This window comes from Cariama cristata, unplaced genomic scaffold (genome assembly GCF_000690535.1).
Source record: "Cariama cristata isolate BGI_N322 unplaced genomic scaffold, ASM69053v1 scaffold6553, whole genome shotgun sequence".
Taxonomy (NCBI): domain Eukaryota; kingdom Metazoa; phylum Chordata; class Aves; order Cariamiformes; family Cariamidae; genus Cariama; species Cariama cristata.
In genome coordinates, this window is record NW_009607739.1 from 53,915 (window position 1) to 76,099 (window position 22,185).

Genomic DNA, 22,185 nt, shown 5'->3' on the forward strand with positions numbered 1-22,185 from the left:
CTGAACATACCTCAAGCTGAAACTAATTAATCCCTTTGCAAAAACCACAAAACAGAATGAGGCACCTTCTATATATAACTATTTTCTTAACCACACCTGAATATTATACCATAACGTTAACAAAAGATGCACTGTGCTTGAGAAATACTTAGAAATTCCTTTTTCACAGCAAGATATTATAGAGATAACAACCATGTACCATAACTGGAAAAATCACGTTGCAGACAAAGAGATACGTATGGTTTTTCTTCCACTTTAGAGTCCCAAATGAAGCCCAATTTTGGTTGTCTCAACTAAAATGCTTAGGGAACTGTGTTTTGCAAAAGATCATACCCTTTTACTTTTTCTGTATCTTAGACTCTCCAAGAATATTTGCAACCTTTTCAAAAACTGAAAGCCTAAACCTGAATTTCAATCATGAAGGATCAATGAGGCATCTGTAACATGCAACTCGCTGCCTGAAACGACTGTGACATGATTTTATTTTACCCAGTTTTCATTTTTCCTGTTGACAGGGATTGCCTGATAAGTGACTACTTGCTGTTATAGACCATACTTACAATTTAGACAATAAGAGAATCTGCCTGTTGTCTGTGCCTGATAACTCCTAGGTGCTGACTATCATTGTAAACAAATTGAGAAACAGGACATGATGATACGTAAAATTACCTTCAGACAAGCAAGATACAGCCAAGACCATAATTTATTAAATCCAAGACTATAGTGATGTCATTGTATAAAGTTTATTCTCATAAAGGAAACTAAACTGTTTTTCCATAAATATACCCTTCTAAACAATTAGTCATGAAATTCTCTCTCACTTAATGGAACACAATATTAGAAAATTGTAATTAAAACTAAGCTAGAAAATCATCATACAGTAAAGAGATTGTTTGGATATAAGCTTAGCCACTTCCTATGTTACTATTAATTAGAAATATTATAAAGGCATGTTCGAATGCTTGTAGGGGACGAAGGCTTTGTAATTCAGCTCCAAACACAGATTTGACTGTCCAAGCCAGTCCCAAGGAGATGTCCAGAGAGGCTAGACACCCGCAGGGAAGGTTAAACTGCAATTTTGAGTGACTGATCCCAGTCCTCAAGTGTGAGCCTATATCTGAAAAAGTAACAGGATAGATACACGTATATTTTAACATTTGGGACATAAAGATCCCATGCTGGTTGCCTAGAAGCTTCTCTAATACTGACATTTATTTTTTGTGTTGCAGGGTATTTTAGTAAGCATTTTCTCTGTGGATGACGGACTCTAGTCTGACAGAGATGGACTTGAGCCAAATCGTTCAGATTTTAGTAACTCACAAATGCAGATCCTGATTCTCATTCCAGTCCATCTCTAAGGAGAGACATCTGCTTTACAGGAAGCAGATAACATTTTTTTTTTTTTTGATTTACACACAGTCCATTAAACTGAATTACAAAAAAATGCAATTCTTCAGAGAAACATGAATGTAGAAATATCCCTGTTGGGACAGTGAAAGCTGTAAAATATGTAAGCATATATATTTGGAATGAGGTGGTGATATCTCAAACACCATTTCCCTTCTTCTGCACTAGTAAACAGGGAATGAGAAACAGAAAAAATCAGAACTAATTTGACACAATGCTGTATAAAAAGTAACAAACTCTTTGGAACGATCAATTAGTTTCTAGTCTATATTCATTTATACCATTATAGACTGAGAATAACTTTACCAAAGGCAACTAGCTTAACGTTGTTGATGGAATTATTCCAGATTTATACTGGAGTAACCAAAGATGGAATTTAGTCTGTAAGATATCAAAGGAAAAAAACAAATCAACCAACCAACCACCAGGAAAAGATGTATTTGAAATTTCAAAAGTCTTATTTTCTCCTGTATTTTATTGAAAAAGTTTGGTTTATTTTTTTTTTTCCCCCTCACACTAGGGATGTTTTAGCTTAACACTACAGCGATAAGTGCTATAACTTATTTCACTCTCAGGTTTCTGGAGATTTTACAAACTTTTTTTTATCAAATGTTAGGGAAATATTCCCCAAAAAAGCAGAAATCAATACCCATGAAAAAAACATATATGAAACCAGTCTTATTTATTTGTTTTTGTTTATGATGAGAGAGATTTTAGTGCTCTAATTATCATTATCAGTGCACAAACACCTGCTGTTACTAGACGGTGTTTCTATTAACACCGTGTGCCACTTCAATAGTTTTCTGTTGGCAATCCAAAATCAAATCACTTCTTGTCTGAAAATTATTGTTACTTGCTGGCATTAAGTGTTTATTATGTCTGTCATTTTCTAACTTTTTCTTTATACTAAAAAAAGAAAAAGAATAAATCAATAGCCATTTTAACATTTTGTTTAATAAGTGTTTATGAAACTCTGATTACCATCGAGCTGTCTAAATATGTTCTTATTGTGTTTTGTGGGTTTATACGTCCCAGTGGCATTTGTATCCTTTGCGTACCAAAGCGGGAAGTTACCTGCAGGGTCAGTGGCGCAGGTTATGCCCATACTGCCCTTGGGACCTGTGCCCAGTTCAGATTTGGGTTTGCTGTCGGGTGCCTCAAACGGGGCTCTCCACGCTAGAAACATCAGCTCCTCTCTAGCTCACACCAGCCATGTGGCTGCTGAGCTTTGGGCTTGCCAGCCACCCCAGGGTGCTGGGCATGGCCCTGCCAGGAGCCACCTCCCGCACCGACCTAACTCATTCCTCCGCAGCTTCGTGCGCGCCCCACGCTGGAACAGACTTTGCCTGCTGCAACCCTGGAGCCTCTGTATTGAATTTAATGTGGAAGTAAGCAATCCACAGCTACTGGTTATATGGCTGAGATCCACCAAATCAATTTGTTTATAATATTTCCATTTTAGGTGGTGACCACCCCTGGGCAGGGGGTGAAAGCCATACCCGCTGATCAGCCTGGGGCAACAGTACAGCTATAAATGCTTATGAAAACAGAAGGACTTGCCTCAACCACAGAGAGCTGCCAGAGAAGTAGCACAGCCTTAGAAGTTTTCTTTCATTTCAAAAGGATTTTAAAAAAATCCTACTGTTTTTAATATAATTACATCACGACACAGTTATTTTTATGCACTGTCTCCCGCTGCTGTCTGGGATTAGTCTTTATTTAGCGATGATGAAGAGTTATGTCTCATGTCCTGGTTCAACCTCAAAAAATTATGACAGGAATTCTGGCTCAACGTTACTCTCTCAGCGTATTAACTTGTTAAAGAGATGCATTTACTAAAAGTGCAAATCCTGCTGACAGTGATGTTGCTACTATAGCCAACATCGTTTCAGCAAGTACCTGAAAGAAGCAAAGCGAACAATATGCTGCTTCCACTGCTGCCTTTTCCTCCTTTCTGTCACTTTTGCCTCTATAAAGCAGAAGTTGTCTGTTATATGTTGGAGCCTGCTGTAATTTGATCAAATCCAAGGAAGATCATGCTGAAGAAGTGACAGCTAGTCAATGGATAGTATCGTCCCTAAGTTGTTATCTGTCTGGGGTCTGCTATGATCAATGCTTCTGTGCTGAGTTCCAAAACCTTAGAGCCAGACCAAAAATGCAAAACAACTTCTACAGGGGATAATTCTTTCTCCTTTTCAAGTTCATGTCAAAGCAGGCTTCACATATACACCCGAGTGCTTTCTGTGTATAATTGCTGAAAGTACAAATACCTTAATTTATACTCTTCGGTAAAAAAGCATTCAGGTATCAGAGGTTCAAACCTGAATTTACTCTTCAAGCCTAACAAAGCTTTCTGAGCAGGCAATTCTCCTGTACAACACAGCTATGATGGAAAACGCAGCCGTCTGAAAATATGCATTTCATTTCTGTTGTATAAATACTTTGCAGATACAATTCAAAACCTCAGTATGCGCAGCATGAATGGTTGCGAAAAATCTGATAATATTTGATCAAACTGAAAAGTGACTTTTGATATGTTTGTGATCTCTTTATATTATTTCTTTATGAGGGTTTGAGTCCTTCAACTATATCATTATGACTGTTCACACCTACATCTTAAGTATGATGCTCACATATTGGTGAAAAAGAAATTTAGAATCGCTTTGTCAATGATAAAGTTTACAATTCTCATTATGTGTTGGTTAATTATATAGTCACAGTCAGTTGTATTTGGGAACAGAAAAAATACTACATGAATTCTATAAATAGCTAAAGGCCTTGTATTACAAATATTGATGTCCTTAAATGTGGTCAGATTACCTCATTCACCAAAGACAACGGACCTGCTTACTCAAGCAGTAACTGCTGAGTACAAGTGTTTGCAGTGACAAGACTCAAGTCACAGCACAAGTTGTTTTTTTTAATTGATATTTAAGTAATTTACTTTTTTTGAATTTCAAACAATGAAAACAGCTGAGAAATGCATCTTTTCAGCTATTACTATAGGAAAAAGTGCAGCTTCTGAAAAAAAAATTACTGAGAATTATTTGCTAGGACATAGAAAAATGCATAGGTTCAAAATGATAGTTTTATATCTATTTTAAATGTAACTATGTGTTGTACTTTTCTCCCATTTCTCTTCCTGGCATGACTAGTGTCTTTTGTTTATTGATGACTCCATTCTGCATTCTTTACTTTCTTTTTTTCCAGTAGTTTTTTGCTAACTTTGAAATGTAGATACTAAGCCTTAACTTTCCCTCAAAAAAAGGAATATTAAAAGCTGCATAAACTGAGAGAGAAGACCATTATGTGAGGTCTTCACAGTGAATCCTGATGCATACAACCCCTATGGAAGCTGGTGATCCTTTCCACCTCAAAGTAGGTGTATCAGCTGAATGGGGATATGAATGGGCCAATACTTTGTATACAAGGTTATACTGTGCCTTTTCCTTCTACATGCTTGTTGCTTTCATGAAAAATATTTAAAAGGAGGCCTTACAAAATTATCTGGCTTCTGAGTTGATTTACATGCTTCTAGATGCCTCCTTGCCTTCTTCAGGGAAGTACCATGCTTTTAGGGTATGATAGCTAATTAACGTAATTTGCTAACAAAAACCTGAAAGATTCTGCAAGTCATTCATCTGCAAGGGTTTTGCAGTACCTGAAACTGTTCTGCATGATGACTTGTTAATTGTACGCCATGGAAATTCCTTCCACCTCACTTCTGCAATAAAGTCATTACAAAAATTTTGGACGTTTTTGAAGTTAAATTACATTGATTAAAGATGTTTGACTGAATTTGAAGGGAAGCAGTAACCACTATTGATCACATCATTACATGTAGCTAGCCTAGAAATCAATGCAAAGAAGATGTATGATTTGATGAGAATATAAGTGATGTAATTTCAGTGTGACATAAATAGCAGCAGTTTTAATGTTTCCAATTCAGCAACATCTACTGCTCAGTTATAAATGCTTTACGGTGATCAGATTTTCAAAACGGACCAGAAAGAGCCTTATATGCACTGAGCATATGGAGGACTTCCTACCCAGGCAGGGAGTTACAAACACCAAGCTTTGCTAAGCAGTCCCCTGTAGCTCGTGGACGTGGTTAAGTATTGACCACACAATCACACCAACATTTTCTTCAGCAAAGACTTGGGCCCGGTGGGCTCTCAATCAAACCTCTTGTAAGGGCATCACCATCTTTCTTGGCTGCAGTAAAAGAACTTGCATTTAATGGGTCCTTCCTGAGCTATTCCAAGGCTAGCTCAGCTTAATAAAACACACCTCCTTCATAGACATAGCAGAAGATATCAGAGTGATGTGGTGTTGGAAGATAAAAAAACGTATCAGGAAAAACTAGCATTTGTATATCAATCAATTAACATGTTCTCATTCACATTATTACCTTTTTTTCTCTATTCCTTTTCAGCATGTGAGCATTCTATTCATTTGGCTCTCAGATTGCACTTCCTATTTAACATAACACTCCTACAAAAACACAAGTTTTCCCATGAAATATGTGTATGTAGAATGTGCAGCCTTTCCCTCATAACCTCCTGCTTTTGTCTGGTGCCAAAAAGGAAGATGCATGTGAGGCCAAGCAGCAGAACAAAACATCCCCAGCCACCATTACTTTGCTCTTTCTTCTCACCCTGGCAAGAACTTCATTTTGCTGCCTCAGTCTTGATGCTATTTGCCTTTGCTTCTGATAGGAGTGGGTGATGGTAACAGCCATTCATGAAGAGCAAAGGTATCTATTCTTGCCTGCTTCCCACTTTCTTTTAATCAAATATTAATTGGGTACAGCCACTTCACTACTCACAGACCATATCTAGCAGAAATGAAAAAAGTTAATCTTTTATGCTTTCAGGAAAGGAATAGTAAAGACTGATCTGCTTGTGTGAAAGCTTGCAGGCAAAATAATAGTAATAATAATAGCAACAATTATTATTATAAATATTATTTACAGATACTACATAACTCAGATTTACTTGGGTAAGGTCATTTCATCATGTAACAAATTAAAAGACTGAATTGCAGTATTCATACAGAAAACTTTGGAGCAAAACTACCAGATCCTGCATCGTTTAGGGCTAATAATCCTACTCTTTACTGATGAAGTCCAGAGAAGAATCATGTCAGGGTTTGGAACACACATTCCTGTGTTCCATGTCCTTATATCTGCCCTGCACTAAAAGTTACTCTATGATTTGAACAAACATAATTTCTCCTCTGTAAAAGAGGAAAAAAAAAACCAAACCAACTCCTAGTTTTAATGAGATATACTAATGCTTTGAAACTCTCGGTAATCTTAATTTTCGAATGTTTTTGTTTTACCATTCCCAGAGTTTGAGACTCAACTAGGTAATTTAAATTCCTGGAAATTCAGTGTCAGAAGGTGTCTTTTTTTCAAAGCTAAAGCCACAAAAGGAAACATTTCCTGGCAAATCAAATCTAGGGTAACCAATTTCAACTCAACCATGTTCATGACTCATACTTCATCTTCATAAATCTTAAAATCATCTACTCTGCAGTCATGAAAACTTGTGAATAGCAATTTGAAACTGAAATATTTGCTGAAGTGAATTTCAAAGAAAGACTTAGTTCCAAGACCGTAAATTCTTTTAGTTGTCAGTCATTCAGGCACAAGAAACAGCGATACAACTCATTTGGGAAACAAGACTGTGATTTCTTCGAATGAACTTCATGCACTGAGTGCTCTTTTTATAAAGGAATGGAACATTAGACCTTCTCAACCATCACAACCAATGGGGTGGTAGTTAAATGCTCAATTCTATCCTAAACTATACCCTAAACAAGGGAGATTCTTGATCGAGCTTGCCAAGACCTATTCCTGTAACTTAAAAATGTTCTCTTGGTTCCCTTTAGAAATTTAAACAACACTCAGTGTAATTGAATATATTTGCTTCTGCCTATTGACTTTGTATTTCCCTTATCAAGACAACAGTATTTTCTTAGAAGTTGCCTTGGGCATTTCTGCAAGGTCAAAAAGACACAATGCACAGATAGGGATAAACCTACTTTGAATTACTGCATCCATTCATGCTCCAGTGGCTCTGCAACCCTGACAGCAACAAATGAAGACTAGTATATTGGGAGTATAGTACTCAACTTAGAAAATGCAAAAAGAGGGTATGGTCAGAAAGAGCCCTGACATGCTGTTAAACATTTACCATCCTGCCTGAGCTGCTACACCACTAACACATGTAAGTCACAAACAGGAGTCACACGGGTATGAGGGAAGCTGACAGAACCACATGCTTGCAACTATGAATTCACGTTTCCCAAGAGATGCCCCAATCACGGCACAATGTTGTCTTTTTGACAGAGCGAGCTGCACATTCAAGGGAAAAATCTCTTCCCTTGCCAGTAGGTTTTGAAGAACTAAAACTGGTTGTTCCTTGTCTGAAGTCCTTTGACTATGGAGGGGTTTTAGAAGCTTCAGCTCGTGTCAAAGTAACATATGCTTGATGAGAACTCTGGTTAATATCGTAGAGCTTTTGGAAAGAGGTGCCTGAAAACCACCAGCAGACAGGACTTTGCGTCTTAAATAACTTCTGTCACTTAGGTGCCACTGAGAGTCAGTTACCAGCCCTTTTCTTTTGTTGAAATTATAGCCTTATTCATTTTATAGTATTAGATAAAAGGGCACATACGCTCTGAAAGGGCAGGTAACCTCAGGGCAGGATACTGCTCAACCTTTGTCTCTGGGTAGCCGAATTGAAAATCAGCAGCTATCATGGAAACATATTGTAAAGCTGGGATACTGCTGTGAATAATGAAGCATATCAAGTGTTTTGATAAACAAAGGAATTTAAATGGGCCTGAAAAAGAAAAGAGAAAAAGCATTACGGATTGTCATCTTTTCCAAAATCTTCCATTAGTGCTCTCACAGAGTCCTGTTCTCTACCTCTCAGACTCTGACTCAAAATTCCATTTAAGAAAATGAAGAACACGATCCTGCCATCTCTTCAAAGATTTAACTTTATGGTAGAAAGATTTTATTGTTGTTATTTGCCATTAAAGGTAATAATTCTGGTGTAGTTTTCTTTTGCTAGCATTTGTGTTATTTTATTAACATCTCCGTAGTACCAGTTAGCACTATAAAAGGAATTCCAATTTTTAACACGATTATTAGTCTCGATTTTCATCCTCAAAGCAGAGATGTTTTCGAAGGAGCCCAGGGAGGAGGAAGTAATACGACTCAGACACTGCAGTCAATTGTTACCTCTGAGCACATACACTTAGATTGCTTTTCTTTGATGCTGCTGCCAATTTTATTCACAAGCACATAAAAAAAGGTCATGACATTTAGAATTACAGTACTCTGGAAATTAAATGTTCCTTTACATTTTTAATTTCTGAAAGTAATTTATCATGGAATAATATTTGAATATGATTGAATGAATGTGTAAAGATTAATGCAAACTGTCTTCAAATTGGAAGCTCACAACCACATACATTTAACCTTGTTCTATAACAGGCATAAAAAAGTTCATGGGGTAGCTCCAAGAGCTGCACTTCTATTTTGCTGGAAGCATTTGCACTGTAATTCTCCTTAGTATTTTTCCACTGACATGTCTGTGTAAGGCATGAGATTTAGCTCTCTGTCATTTTCTACTTAAGATTACGCTGTATTTGAATGGATTTCACAAACCTGGCAACTAAATAAGAAGCAGAAACTGAGTTCCAACTGTCTGCACAATTCTTTCATACAAATTTTTATATAAGAAATCAAAGTACTGATTTTTATACCAACCCAGCAATATTAATGATACTATTGTACTATACGAGGAAAATAAAATAATTTTGTGTGAAGATTGGAGAAAACACTAAGGTACCAAGTAACCAAAATGCTAATCAGAAGCTCCAGACTGAGAGGTCTGGAGATGTGATGGAGGGGAGATCACTCAAGTGCTGTCGTGACGAGGCTTCAGGGGCTGCCACGCTCTGCCATGCGATTGCCTTGGACAACTCACATGTGTGTCCTCAGATAATAGTCAGGGCTTATTTCTCCAAAGTGACACTACTTGTTGAGCAAATGAAGGAATCTTAGGAAAGGCAGTGCTATGGAAATTTTTTGTGGTCAGCAATTAGAATTCATAATTCTCCCATAAACCTAAGGAAAGCTGACTGGCTTGCAGGCTGTAAAGGGCAGACACACACAATACCAAATCCCTTTTCAAGTGCTGCTAAAATTGCACCTGGGTAAAATTTATACTGGTATATAGAATTTACTCATGTTTTCTCATGGAAACTCCTAGAAGCTCTTCGTTAAAAGACTGACAAACTCTGAAATATTCTGTTTCAGACTCCATTATACTCAGTGGGTCAACTGAAGAGACAATGTCCGAAGAAAGGAGACTGAGGAACTGGCACATTCAAAGATCCAGAAGAAAATTTAAGATAAAGCAAGTTAGAAAGCCCCTTTGCTATTGATTATTTGATTCTCAACACCAAATCCTTCTGTGGGCATTTCAGCACCTAACCCCAGAAAGAAACAGACAGTGCTAAAGCAAAATATTATACTGCCTTTTTTTTTTTTTTTTGCACATACATATACATGCACATACACAGTGCCTCCCATGCCTGTACAAGTATTTTGCTTGTAACACTATAATGAGGCTTATGAGCGGTTTCTTTGCATACACTCAATGAAGGAGATGACTACTGTCTTCAGTGTTTTGAATGTTTCCATACACCTGTGGCAATGATTTCCCTTATTTCCCAGGTGATGTGCTCCTCCAAGGGGGCAGAGCACTCTCTTCATGCCACACTGAAGATGGCAGAATGGAGGCATTTAATATCCTTGACACCAGGGCAATGGCAGGCGTACTGTTAGCTCAAGTTTAGCCTCTTGAAAAAGCCTTCAGGAAAGTTGCTCTGCAGATCACCCAATCCATTAAATTAATGCTCTGATGGCTGGAGTTAAAGTTTTGAGTCAAGCAAAACAAAAGCCTAGGTTTCAGAATACATATACCCTGTCAAATTGCATTTATCAAGATAAGGGTTATTAGAATCTTTTCTCTCTTGTGTGAATGAAATTGTAAGCTTAAAATGTCACTGAAGATTTATTAATCTGATACTCTTTCTGATAAGGGCAAAGAAATAGAAAGGGCAAAGAAAAAGAAATATTTCTTGTAGCCCTTATCAGGCTACAAGAAGTAGAAAATATGAATAAGGCAATTTATCAGTGGATATACTATAACCAAAAGATTCAAGACACATAAAGCAATATTACAGCTACACATTGATTTCAGAACCTTACCATCTAAAATACTTCATCTAAGTTTGATAGCTATGCAGAAAAAATTCTGTGATTTGCAAAAAATGGAATAAACCTGAATTTTCAAAATCTAGGCTGGAGACTCACTTCTTGTTCCAGAAAGTAGATGGAAGCCTAACGTGAAAACTGTTGCTGTGCTAGAGGAGATGGTGTGTAGAGCACCACCAGCAGAATCATCAGTGTTTTCAGCTGAAGTGACAGGGCCAGAACTAACAGAGCAAATGTTTTTTAATTTTTTTTTTTTCCTATTTCTGTGCCTGCTCCTGTCAGAATGTCTCCATAGTGAGGAGGAGTAAGAGCAGACAGGTTCTTAAATATTTTGGGTCAAACAGACCACTGTTAAAGCTTCATCTTTTTTATACTCCACGTGGTGCATGAGGTAAACAAACACATTTCACGGCTTAACATGACAGAGCAAACCCTGTCTAAGCCTAAGTCACTACTTTGGCTTTATGAGCTACTCATACGGACAGGAGCAGAGCAGCTGTCGGTGAGGGACCCCTCTTAGCACTCCTCCTAGGAGAGGGAGACAACACTGTACTTAAAAACAGGCTACTATTCACTTTGCCACAGATGCTCTCACCAGCACATCTGCACTCATATCAAGAAACCACAGCCACAAGTAACAACTTTTTTCCTTTCCAAAAGGCTTTTCCCCATAGCAGGGTGGAAACTCTTAGACAGAACCTGGCTGTGACACTTGCCCTGCTGCTGGACTTCTGCTTTTAGTCGGCCTCCTTTGCAAGCACTAATTCCCTCTGGATGAGGTCACTCCGAGACAGCTCGTGCTTGCTTCCTCAGAAAAGACCTGGGGGAGTAAATTAGCTCACCAGGCTTTCAGACCAAAATAGAGAACTCACTGGAGAGCTGGCGGGGAAAACAGCCATTTGTGCTGAGACTTCAACCTTCGGCTTTATATAACATCATATGCAATGAGTTTGTTGTTGAAACAATTTCATATATAAATACATATACGTGTATTTATTTAATATATATTTGAATTCTAGTGATAACATTAATAACAATGAAGATTCAAATGATAATTGAGATCCCATGTAGTATATATGTGTAATTTTAAATGACTTTTTGGTTTACACACAGGCTACTGATTTTTTTTTTTTAAACTTAGGAAGTAATGAACCATCAAGTAGTATTTTTTTCTTTTCTGTCTTCTTTTATGATGATTCAATGTTTTCATTCAAAATATTTTCACTCAAAAATGAGATTCATTAGCCAGAACTCAGTTTTCTTATGAGATTCTATCAAGTGGGTGTTACTTTTGCAGCAGTTAAGATGTTTGAAAGCACTACATGTTTAGAAAAGGATTAGTTGTACCTTAGCTTTTTCTTAGAAAATGTTACATATAGAATATACTAGTTAGGAAATTTCTTTCTTACGTTTTTCTATGAACACAGCAGGAACCAATTAATCTGCTACAATTCCATTAACAGCTCAACTCACCAGTCTTCTCCGTCTTGTGTTTTGAACTTTCAGGTCCTGGAAGGCAGGGGCAGGGCCCTTCGCATCGAGCTGTGATGGTTTTGCCAGAAGTACATGCATGAAACTCCAACTTGCACTAGAATAATTAAAAAAAGGAAGAATATGTTTTGAATTAGGACAAGATAGAAAAGCAGCAGCTGTGGATTAAATGAGAAACTGCATTTAGCAATAATGGCATTGGACAGATTGCAAAACTTCAGTCTCTATTGAAAATGCCATTGTTTTTGTTATTACAGATAACAATAATAGCTAGTTCCTATGCAGAGCTTTTCACGGCACTTCTAAATGTGCCTTGTAAAGCGTTGTTATTGTTCCCTGCTTAAATATATGGAATCTGCAGCATAGCAAGTTGAAACAATTTCTTCCAGGTCACCTAATAGATCAGCGGCAAAGCTGGGAAGAAAACACAAACCTCCAGAATCCCATGTGCTCCCTATGCTGCATTACCACGTTTCAGGTGTGAAATCGTGCCATCTATCACCTGTTACTACTAGTGATTTATTAGTTTGGTCTTTTGAGGAGCTGGGAGCTCTCAGTTTCCACTGCAAGCAATGGGATTGGTCTGAGTAACATCCATGAAAAGACAACAATCCTCGCAATAGTGACAGCTGAAAGAAATCAGCTCACCAGCTCATGAGACTGATCCTTCAACACATCAACATCTCCAAATAAGGATGAAATTTTAAATGACTCCTACCAATAACTACAAATTGCCTTAACAGTACCATCCCTAAAATTAGCCATCCATCATGCAGTCAACTCCAGAAATACAACAAAATTGTAAAACTGAAGAGTAAAGATTAAACCATGAGCAGTGCAGTATAGTTCCCTATATCTGCATATTGTTTCTTGTTGCTTTCCCTTCCTAATCCAGCAGATGGGATTTACAGCAACTCTTGACAGTCACCATATTCAAACCATTTAGGACAGCAGGGCATGTGCAGTATTGGACGAATGAGACAGGAGAATTAATATTGCAAAAGTGTGCTCGTTAAAAAGCCCCAATTTATAACACACTGACTAGTCATAGCCTTTGCTGTTTGCATTACATATATTTTAGTGCTGACTTTCCTCTAAGAGCTTTGCACCTGTGTAGCTGTCCTCTCTGCAGTTACTATCCCAAGGATATTTTCCCAAGACTGTGCCCAGCAGCACAGTTGCTGGAGACTGAGCTAACGTACTAATAAAACAGAGTAAAAGAAAACAGCACACAGAAGTAGGAACAAAAATGTGCGAGGCGTTCTCTTTGGCTTGATACCTAATGAACTGAATTCAGTTCCATTTTTTGTCTTCTTCGAGCACTGATTTTACCAGATCAGAATCTGAGGGCTTTTAATGCAAGGGGGAGTTTGCCTGCAGCACTGAGACTGGCGCTCCTCCCTGCAGAGACTGCCTCCTGCCAGGGGAAACTGGAAACGTCGGGCTGTAAAATCCCTTTGATATGTCTGAGTTTTATTATAGATTAATTCTTTCTCATTTAAAAGTAGGTCAGCATGCTCACACAGTGCGACACAATGTGTTTTGAAACGTACAACTTTTTTTGAAGGCCGAAGGATGCACAGCATAAGGCCATGGCGTTACCCACTGGGGATGCCGTGGGCAACTGGAGCTCATCCAGCAACAGCCACTGATAAACATCACAGCATCATCTTCTGTTATTTTGGTACAGTGGAAGCCAAGAGAACAGAACAGGATGTTGTTACATGATAAATACCTCCTGCTTTGAAAGTACTGCAAATATCTTGGCTTTGCCTCTATTTGTTTTTGTTAAAAGGGCTCATCTTTGCCCAGGCTTTAATCTAGCAGCAGGAGACCATTATCCTGTGCCTACATCCTATTCTGTTGACATTATCTCCTGGCCATTCCGAACTTCAATGCATCGTGGTGGTTGCACGCTCTGTGTGATGTTCTGCCTTTCCGATTATAGAAAATGCACAGCCACACACAAACATGTGCAAGCTTAGCTTGCACTTTACACTAATTTCTTGCAAGATTGAAGGGAATATAAGTACTTATTTTTCATCTGTTTGCTTCATAAATATGCTGCACAGAACACAAACGCAACAGAAAGCACATCCGAAGGAAAGGAGAACAGGAGAAAGGAAAACACTCTCTGAATGCACAGTCCTGAAGGCAACAACTCTGCAGCGTATTCTGACAGTCAATGTGTTATTGAGAACACAGGCACAAATCTTCTGCCTCCAGCTGGAGTTGATCATTTAATCCCTTACAGAACATCAATTAGTTACATATTTTATTATGCATAATAAATGTAAATTATGTATCTAAACATTAGCAATTATACTTCAAATACCACCTTTAAGATGGTAAGGCCTATTTCAAGCCTGTTATTATGTGCAGTTAAGAAAGAAAGAGCTTTATACTTGGCAACAGCAAGGCAAGTTTGTCCTCAGCTTTCCTTATAATTGATAAAAACGACAACCAAAAATCTCAAAATAAACCAAAAAAGAAACTGCTTAAAAAGGGCACTCTCTATCATCTGAGTGTGCAGGGAGAGAAGGAGAGCTAAACTTGAAGATCACAATGGTGTAGTCACATGTGAGTAAATTTACACCTATGATTAACCATATTATATTCCCACCATACTCGTTTGGGATGTTAGTTTGTATACATATAGAACTGTGGTCGCAGCTTGGTGTTGTGGGAGGAAGATGAAAGAACTCCATCATTTTAAATATTAAATTAGGATAACACTGATTACTTTTCAATACCTAATCACTGTATGTAACGGTTTTTCCCTTTCCTAAAGAAAAACATGGAGATATCATACTTTCCAGGTGATGGTGTACTTACTTACTGTAATAACCTACACAAATAGCTCAAGTTTGGATTTAATGACATTGCCTGAGCCAAACTAAGTGATATTCAGAGGCAGAGTGACCACAGAAGATGTCCTGTGCAGTAATAATGAAGGTTTTGGACTACTCTGCCACTGGATCTACAGCCTGGAAAAAGCCTGCTGGTTTTCTCCAGATCATGGACACAGCATTTCTATATTTATGGAGAAAACCCAAACACTTTCTCTCCTTTTGCCATCCTCATCTCCTTCTCACATAAAAATAAAAATATACACAGTACAGGAGAAAACATATTAAATGAAGGAAGGACCAGCCTATGTAGATGTGGTGCTTAGGGACATGGTTTAGTGGTGGACTTGGCAGTGTTAGGTTTACGGTTGGACTTGATGATCTTAAAGGTCTTTTCCAACCTAAATGATTCTATGATTCTACTGGTGTTTCACATCAAAGGGACATTACAAGTTTTGCAGACATGAGCCATGAAGCTCCTTGCAGTGATTCTACGCAGAACTCACTTGGAGCAGTCCCACAGTTTGGGGCTTGTCCCTCTGAATTCAGGGGACTCATCTCACTGGTGGTACGACTGGATACGCCTTGACTCTCTGCTGAGCTTTTCTCCTACTAGAGCTCTCTGGGTTCTGCCAAGTGTCATATTTCTCTGCTACCTCCCTAGTGTTTGAACTGTATTTGTTTGCTATGAACCCCAAGGCCCACATAAACATCTCTCAACTATTTTACTGCAAATGGAAAAGCAGCTCTGTTATTTGTTGCTAAACTTATATGGAGAACAATAAAATATATGAGGGGAGAAACGGTTGAACATATTCATGGAAAATTCATAAATTAATTTATTCAACTAAGATGTGGGAAATTACTGCAGACTGTGTTTTGGCTAAAGTGTTCCCCTGAGAATCCACTGCTCGTATAATGATTCTCTCTTTATTGTCAGTGAATCTATAGCAATGTGTTTTGCATAAGCATTCACATTTGAGGGAGAAAGAAAATAGCTACATAAAATTTATTCCCAGCTATTTTATTCTTCTCTGTCAGTCTCCAGCCTGTAGTCCCTGCTAGAGGAAAATCTAGATATTTTTTTAATGATGTAATAAAACAGCGTATCTCTGTCTTTACATTGGCTTTCAACTTTTGGCAGCCAGGTTTTGATCTAACCTGCACATAAGTAACACTGTCGAATAAGTTACTGTGATCTTTTTCACAAGGTTATATATTTGACTAATGAATGTCTACGTGGACAGCTTAGTGCAGACTCCAGACCACATTAATGTCTTGAAAAGCTTTGCATCCTGACACAACAAACTCCCATATTTTCTTCAACTGCTGCCAAGTAAGGCAGCAGTGGGTTGAAACAGGGGACATTGATGGCTTCTGGCCATCAAGGAGCATCGGTCCGGAGCAGCCAGCTGAGCTGCCTCCCGGCTGGCATGGAGTGATGTGCACCTCCATCCCCTGCTGCAGAGCTGAAACTGCCCCTGGCATCCAGACAGCTACAGGTGAGACAGCAGCTTACGAACCTGCTCCTTCCACCAGCAGATACCCAGCCGGTCCCTGCTGAGGTCAGCTAGTATTCCCCTGCCAGTGGAGAGGAGCAGACAGGAACACTGCAACATTAAATGCTCCCAACGGCAGAGATGGACTTTGCGCACACTGACAATATTTGATGCATTAACTACACATGCTGGGATGAAGACTGGCAGCTCACTCAGTAATGACAGAGCTGTGCATTTCTTCATTATGATTCTAATTACAATATATAGGTTAAACACTGTGAGATCCTAGCCCTGACAGCACTTTTCATCAGGAATGCAGATGTAATTAAGAACCTGCCACAGGTGCCTCAGATGGCCTGGGACATACTATGTGCCTAATGTTGCTCCTGTTCGTAGGGCCACAGAGAGGATGGACAAGCAGAGCACTTTGCACAGGCTCCATATTCCTGGGCGATCTCACAGCCCCAGTAACAAACACCAGGGAAGGGGATCAGGAGAGAGCATGCTTTAGCTGGGGTTCAGCAGAGGGAAGGCTCTCCAAGACGCTGATTTGGTCTTAATGTATAAAATTTGTAATACGAAATCTGTCATTTAAAATTTCTTGTAGCTGTGCTAATAAAGGAGAAAATGTTAGCTTCGAAACTTCTATTGCTTCTGTCATTAATTGAAATGTGAATTAAAAAGCAGAGAAACATATTTTTGTCGGTGGGAGTATGTAGGAATTAGCAGACAAGATACACGACGAAGAAAAACTACCATGATGTCTCTTTCTCAAAAGACTGAAAACTGGAAAAGGAGGTTAAATTTTATAGTATACTAATTAAAATGTATGTTAAAAACCTAAAATATTAATCTTACTAATAGCAGGGGCTCTAAAACTCTGTTGTTGGATAGTGCTCTCGCCTGGAAGACACTGCATCTTCTTTAGCGCCCTGCAGCTTTTTACATTTCCACCAAGAATTATTTCAGTGCAGTGTTTGTTTTATGGTGCATCTTTTGTTCACTCACAATATGTCTCTTCTAAACTTCAGATACAAACAACAAAAGCTTATTATTTTCTACCTTATCTTTTACTCAGTACCTGCCAATGGCAGAAGCTAAAACTTCCTGAAATTACAGCATATATATTTTTTTAGTCCAGAGTTTCTTTATATCAGTAGTTTTTTGTACCTATCTGTCTTAGCAGATAATTAGAATCCATTGGAATTCAGACATCCATTTGAGAGGGGTTGTTTGTTTACAAGCTTTAAAGCAACACTTGCCATTGCTTCCTTAGCTAGGACTCTTATCAGTATTTTCTTTATAAGCCTCTGTTTCCAGTTTTCATCAGATGGGGAAAAAAAAAAAATCACTATATTTTTAACACACTCAGACCAAGAGAGTTTTTTTTTTTAACTTCACACAATAAAAAAGTTCAGTATCGTATCTTCAGATTCCAAAAGAAATGTCATACAGTGCACTCCCTTTGCATCCTGCTGAACATATACGTTAAAAAGTTTTAATGGGAATTCTGCAAACTTCTTAGGCTCTGTAAAACCTGAAATCCTGAAAACAACTACTCAGTTGGGCAGCTGGGAGACAGCAAAGTCAACCATGTGAATTCACGTTTGTAAGAAGTCAGCCACTAATGTGAGGTCCTGACACGAGTCTCAAATTTGGGGCTATGTGACAGGGTTGTGTGGTCCCACAGCACTTCTCCTCCCTGCCATGCACTTCTGCTGCCTCTTTGCTGCTCTGCAAACCAAAGCCTTGCCCGGGCCCCGCTGCCCTGGGCTCTGGAGAAGGAGAGGTGCTGCACTGGGACAGGGCAACAGAGCTCCATGCCTCGGAGTGGGCACTGAAAATGCAGACCAAGCTCTGTCCCCAGGACTGACCACTTGGGTGGGATTTATACTGATAAAAGTGGTTATTCTATGGCCAGACTAGCATTTTGCTAGCTAATATAGTCATCTCATTGCTCTGGGCACACACTTGCTGTTCCTTCTGCTTGAAGGATAAGCTCACTACAGCAAGGCTTCCTGCCCTGCACATGCTCTGCTCCAGGATGGGACTGGCTCATGTTATTGCAATAAAAATAAAGGGGAGGCTGGGGAAAAAAAAAAAATAATCCTTTGTTGTCTATTTGAATAGCTACCAGGTGAACACACAGCACTTTATCTTTGCAATAAAAGCTGTACAAAGATATCTTAAAAACCTGGAGTTCTAATTAGCTGTGTTCTCCTTATGAGAATACATAGCTGCTGCTGATAGTTAATGGGAGTTATGCATGCATACCAGTGGTGGAATAAACTCTAACACAAACAATCTATTGTGTGAATACATACTGAGCCATTTTTAAAATGTGTGCTAGCTGTAGCGTTGAAGTAGATGTTATAGCTGATTGGCTCAGAAATTCCCATTTCTGCAAGAAATGACATGAAGCACCTTAGTAAATCTCAGGTAAACAACAAATATTTGAGAAAGTCTCTCATTGCACACTTAGCTGAGAGGCTAGTGGTTCATAATCTGCTAGAAAAAGTGAACAGCTTCCAGGTTCAGGGTCAAGAAGAAAGAGACCTAGGTTCCAAGGCACTGATATTAAATAGGCTGAACAGATTTACACACCTGAATGCAGTAACGGCAAAAGGTCTCATGCAGCAAAGCTCTGAGGACCACAAATTGCTCTACACTCCACAGCTCTGCCCTCTGCAATCCTGCAGCTCTAATGATGGAGAGCTGCAGGACTTTGCCCTCAGGGTAAAATTAACCACAGACCAGAGAGAAAGCATGAGACCCAGGCAATCTTAAATACAACTCTTTAAGTCAGGACGTCACATCATTAATATTGCCAAGAACAGCTGCTCCAAGCACATAGCTCAGGTCCCTACAATCAAACTTGTCAATTTTAAGATTTTAAAATGTAACAACACTTTTCATTTTAAATTTTTCAGCTCTTTTTTTTGGTTACGTCCCAGCCATAGGTCTCGCCAGTAAGTAGCGATAGGACAAGAGGAAACGGTCTCAAGTTGCATCAGGGGAGATCCAGGTGGGATATAAGGAAGAACTTCTTCACTGTAAGAGTGTTTAGGCATTGGAACGGGCTCCCCAGGGAGGTGGTGGACTCATCATCCCTGGAGGTGTTCAAAAAACATTTACATGTGGTGCTTCGAGACATGGTTTAGTGGGCATGGTGGCGTTGGGTAGAAGGTTGGACTTGATGATCTTTGAGGTCTCTTCCAACCATAATGATTCTATATTCTATATGCAAATCAGTAAGCTACATGGTTCTGACTCTTACAGTGTAAATTTAAACAACTGTCCACCAAGTTCAGAGCAACTGGAAAGACAGAAGGTTCATCTTCCAGGACAACCCCGTCGGTTCCTGGCCTAGGCTTCAGAGAAGTGCGAGCTGAGTTGCAAGAGGCAGCCATCATGCAATTCAGGATGGCATTAATTGCATATTTTGTGGCTCTGCACTATAATTAAACTGTGCACACCTCTCTAAAATTAGGTTTCAACTTCTTAGCAGAAGAGCAGAAGGGGCTCCTTGTTTTCATCCGTTAAAGTCAAAAAAGTTGTTTTAGAGGACAAAGAGCCTGACTGCTCAGCAGAGGATCAGCTCTGCTCCTAAGAAGAGTTCATGCCACTTCCTTGCCTTCAAATTAGTGCATGAGAGACCTTGAAGAGAGAGCCTATGACCATGGGGTACAAGTCCTACACACCCCAACTAGGAGAAGAAGTGGGAGGAAACGAGTGGGGCTGAGCTGGGGGCAGGCGTGCCAACCGTCCGCTCTCAGACCAGCAGCCAGAAGCACTCCCCAGTGATGTGGAAACCCAAGGTAATGGCACAGCTAAAGCAATGACTCTGGAGCAAAGTATCTGGCCACACTGCAATCAGAATATGGACTGCTAAGTGTTCTGCCATTAATTTGTTTCTAAAGGACTATTGGTTGATCTCTCATATTTGTCATCGGACTCAAAGTAGCCAAGAGATTTACATTTAAAATGTTACCCTGCTGGTTAAAACTACGCAAAGAAGAACAAACTACAGACTTGCCAAAAAAAAAAAAAGCGCTATTTCCCAAATTGACTGATAGCTGATGAGATAGTAGGGTAACTGCTTGTAGGCATGTTGAACCATTTAAGTTTTTGAATGGCAGAGCTGCAAACCAAGGAAATTATCATGTACTCATGCTACTGCAAACTGCCCTTGCGGATAGAGCAAAATCAGCTAATTTGGGGACTTCTGTACAGACCACTGAAGGACAAAATTCTGTTCTAATACAAAACAAATTGCCCTGAGAAATAGCTGGCAATCAGCTCAATGTGAAGCAGGAATTTAAAAATCCAAAACCCCACAGTTAATTGCATCAGCTAGATGACATGGCATATAAGGTCACAGCACTGGATACAGGAGGACATTCAAGGGACCATTTATTAGTGCAATGTAGCAATGTAAACAAATGGTTGCCATTTTGTGAACAAACAAGAAAATAGTTCGAGGCACCAAAATCTAGCATGTCATATAGAAATTAAATTTGTTTTTACAAGTAATTTAGATGCCAGTTCTGGAAATACCTAGGCCAAGGTCGGGGTGGGGGGCATATCTCAGTTGGTTTATCTTCTTGTAAGAAATTCAGGTGTTTATTGGAGCAGCAGAGGCCAAGCAGGGCTGGAATTCAACACAGAAGCAATTCATAAGTGGAAATATTTGTGCAACGCCAATTTCGACTTTTCCTTCACTGGCTGAAGAGAGCAAGACAAGTTAAAAGGCAAATGAAGACAAAGCACTTCTGTCACTATGAATGGCTGAGTCAAAATAAAGACACCCAGCCCTCCTTCTCCCTGAGATATAACACAAAGTACCAGCCTGTGTTAAATCTGCAAACCGCCCTGCTCTCCTGATCCGCCCTCCCGTTAGTTATCATCCGACAGCTACTACAAGGTAGGCACACACTTGTCCTCTCCCCAGCAGAGTCACGTTCTTAGACCAAGACCTGGGCTTCAGCCTGCAGTTTCATTTGGGTGACTCTACAGATCATTTCCAAGTACCAAGGTCATGCCCACCCTCTGGGCTGTCCAAGTTGGTTCCCTGTGCACGAAGGGAGGAGCTGAGGTGCAGAGATGATGATGCCAAGTCCCCAGGGAGCAGATCTGGCTCACAGGCAGCCCAGCACCTCAGCCTTCTCCCGTGGGCAGGGACTCGCTGCCACAGGTTGGCATTAACTTGGGCATCTCTACAGGATGCTTCAGTGCGTGGCAGAGTCATGCACTATGCCTGGTAATTACCACTACGAACTGTCTTTGGAGATGCTAATTCTCTCATCAGGAATATTTTCAGGATCAGAATCCAAATGCAAATGTAGGCAGCAATGCTGGCTTATTTTAAAAAGATTAAAAATGTAGCTTATAGCCCATATTCTATATTCACATACAAAAGCATTTCCTGTTGCTAAATGTCTACTCCTTTTTCTTCCTGCAGGATTTGCATGATAGCTCACTAACGAGGACCATTTTCTAGCTGCACACGGGAGTTTTTGCTTTCCAGTACACTAGTCCGCCACATCTTAAGATGTAGACTTTAAAAATCACTTTCCTTCTGTATTTTTTTTCTTTCATTTCTAGGTTATATTGCTTTTGTCTCTATGAAATCATTCTC

At 39.3% G+C, this 22,185-nt stretch overlaps 1 protein-coding gene across 1 annotated transcript in view; it reads right to left on the reverse strand.

Moving 5' to 3' along the window:
• Positions 1 to 22,185, reverse strand: part of LOC104159046 (testican-1-like) — a gene marked incomplete at its 5' end in the record, with an annotated part of 137,334 nt that overhangs the window by 49,446 nt on the left and 65,703 nt on the right. Inside the window, one exon of the mRNA XM_009696852.1 lies at positions 12,182 to 12,296. Within this exon, the coding sequence (XP_009695154.1) occupies positions 12,182 to 12,296 (115 nt within the window). The remainder of the gene's footprint in view (positions 1 to 12,181; positions 12,297 to 22,185) is intronic.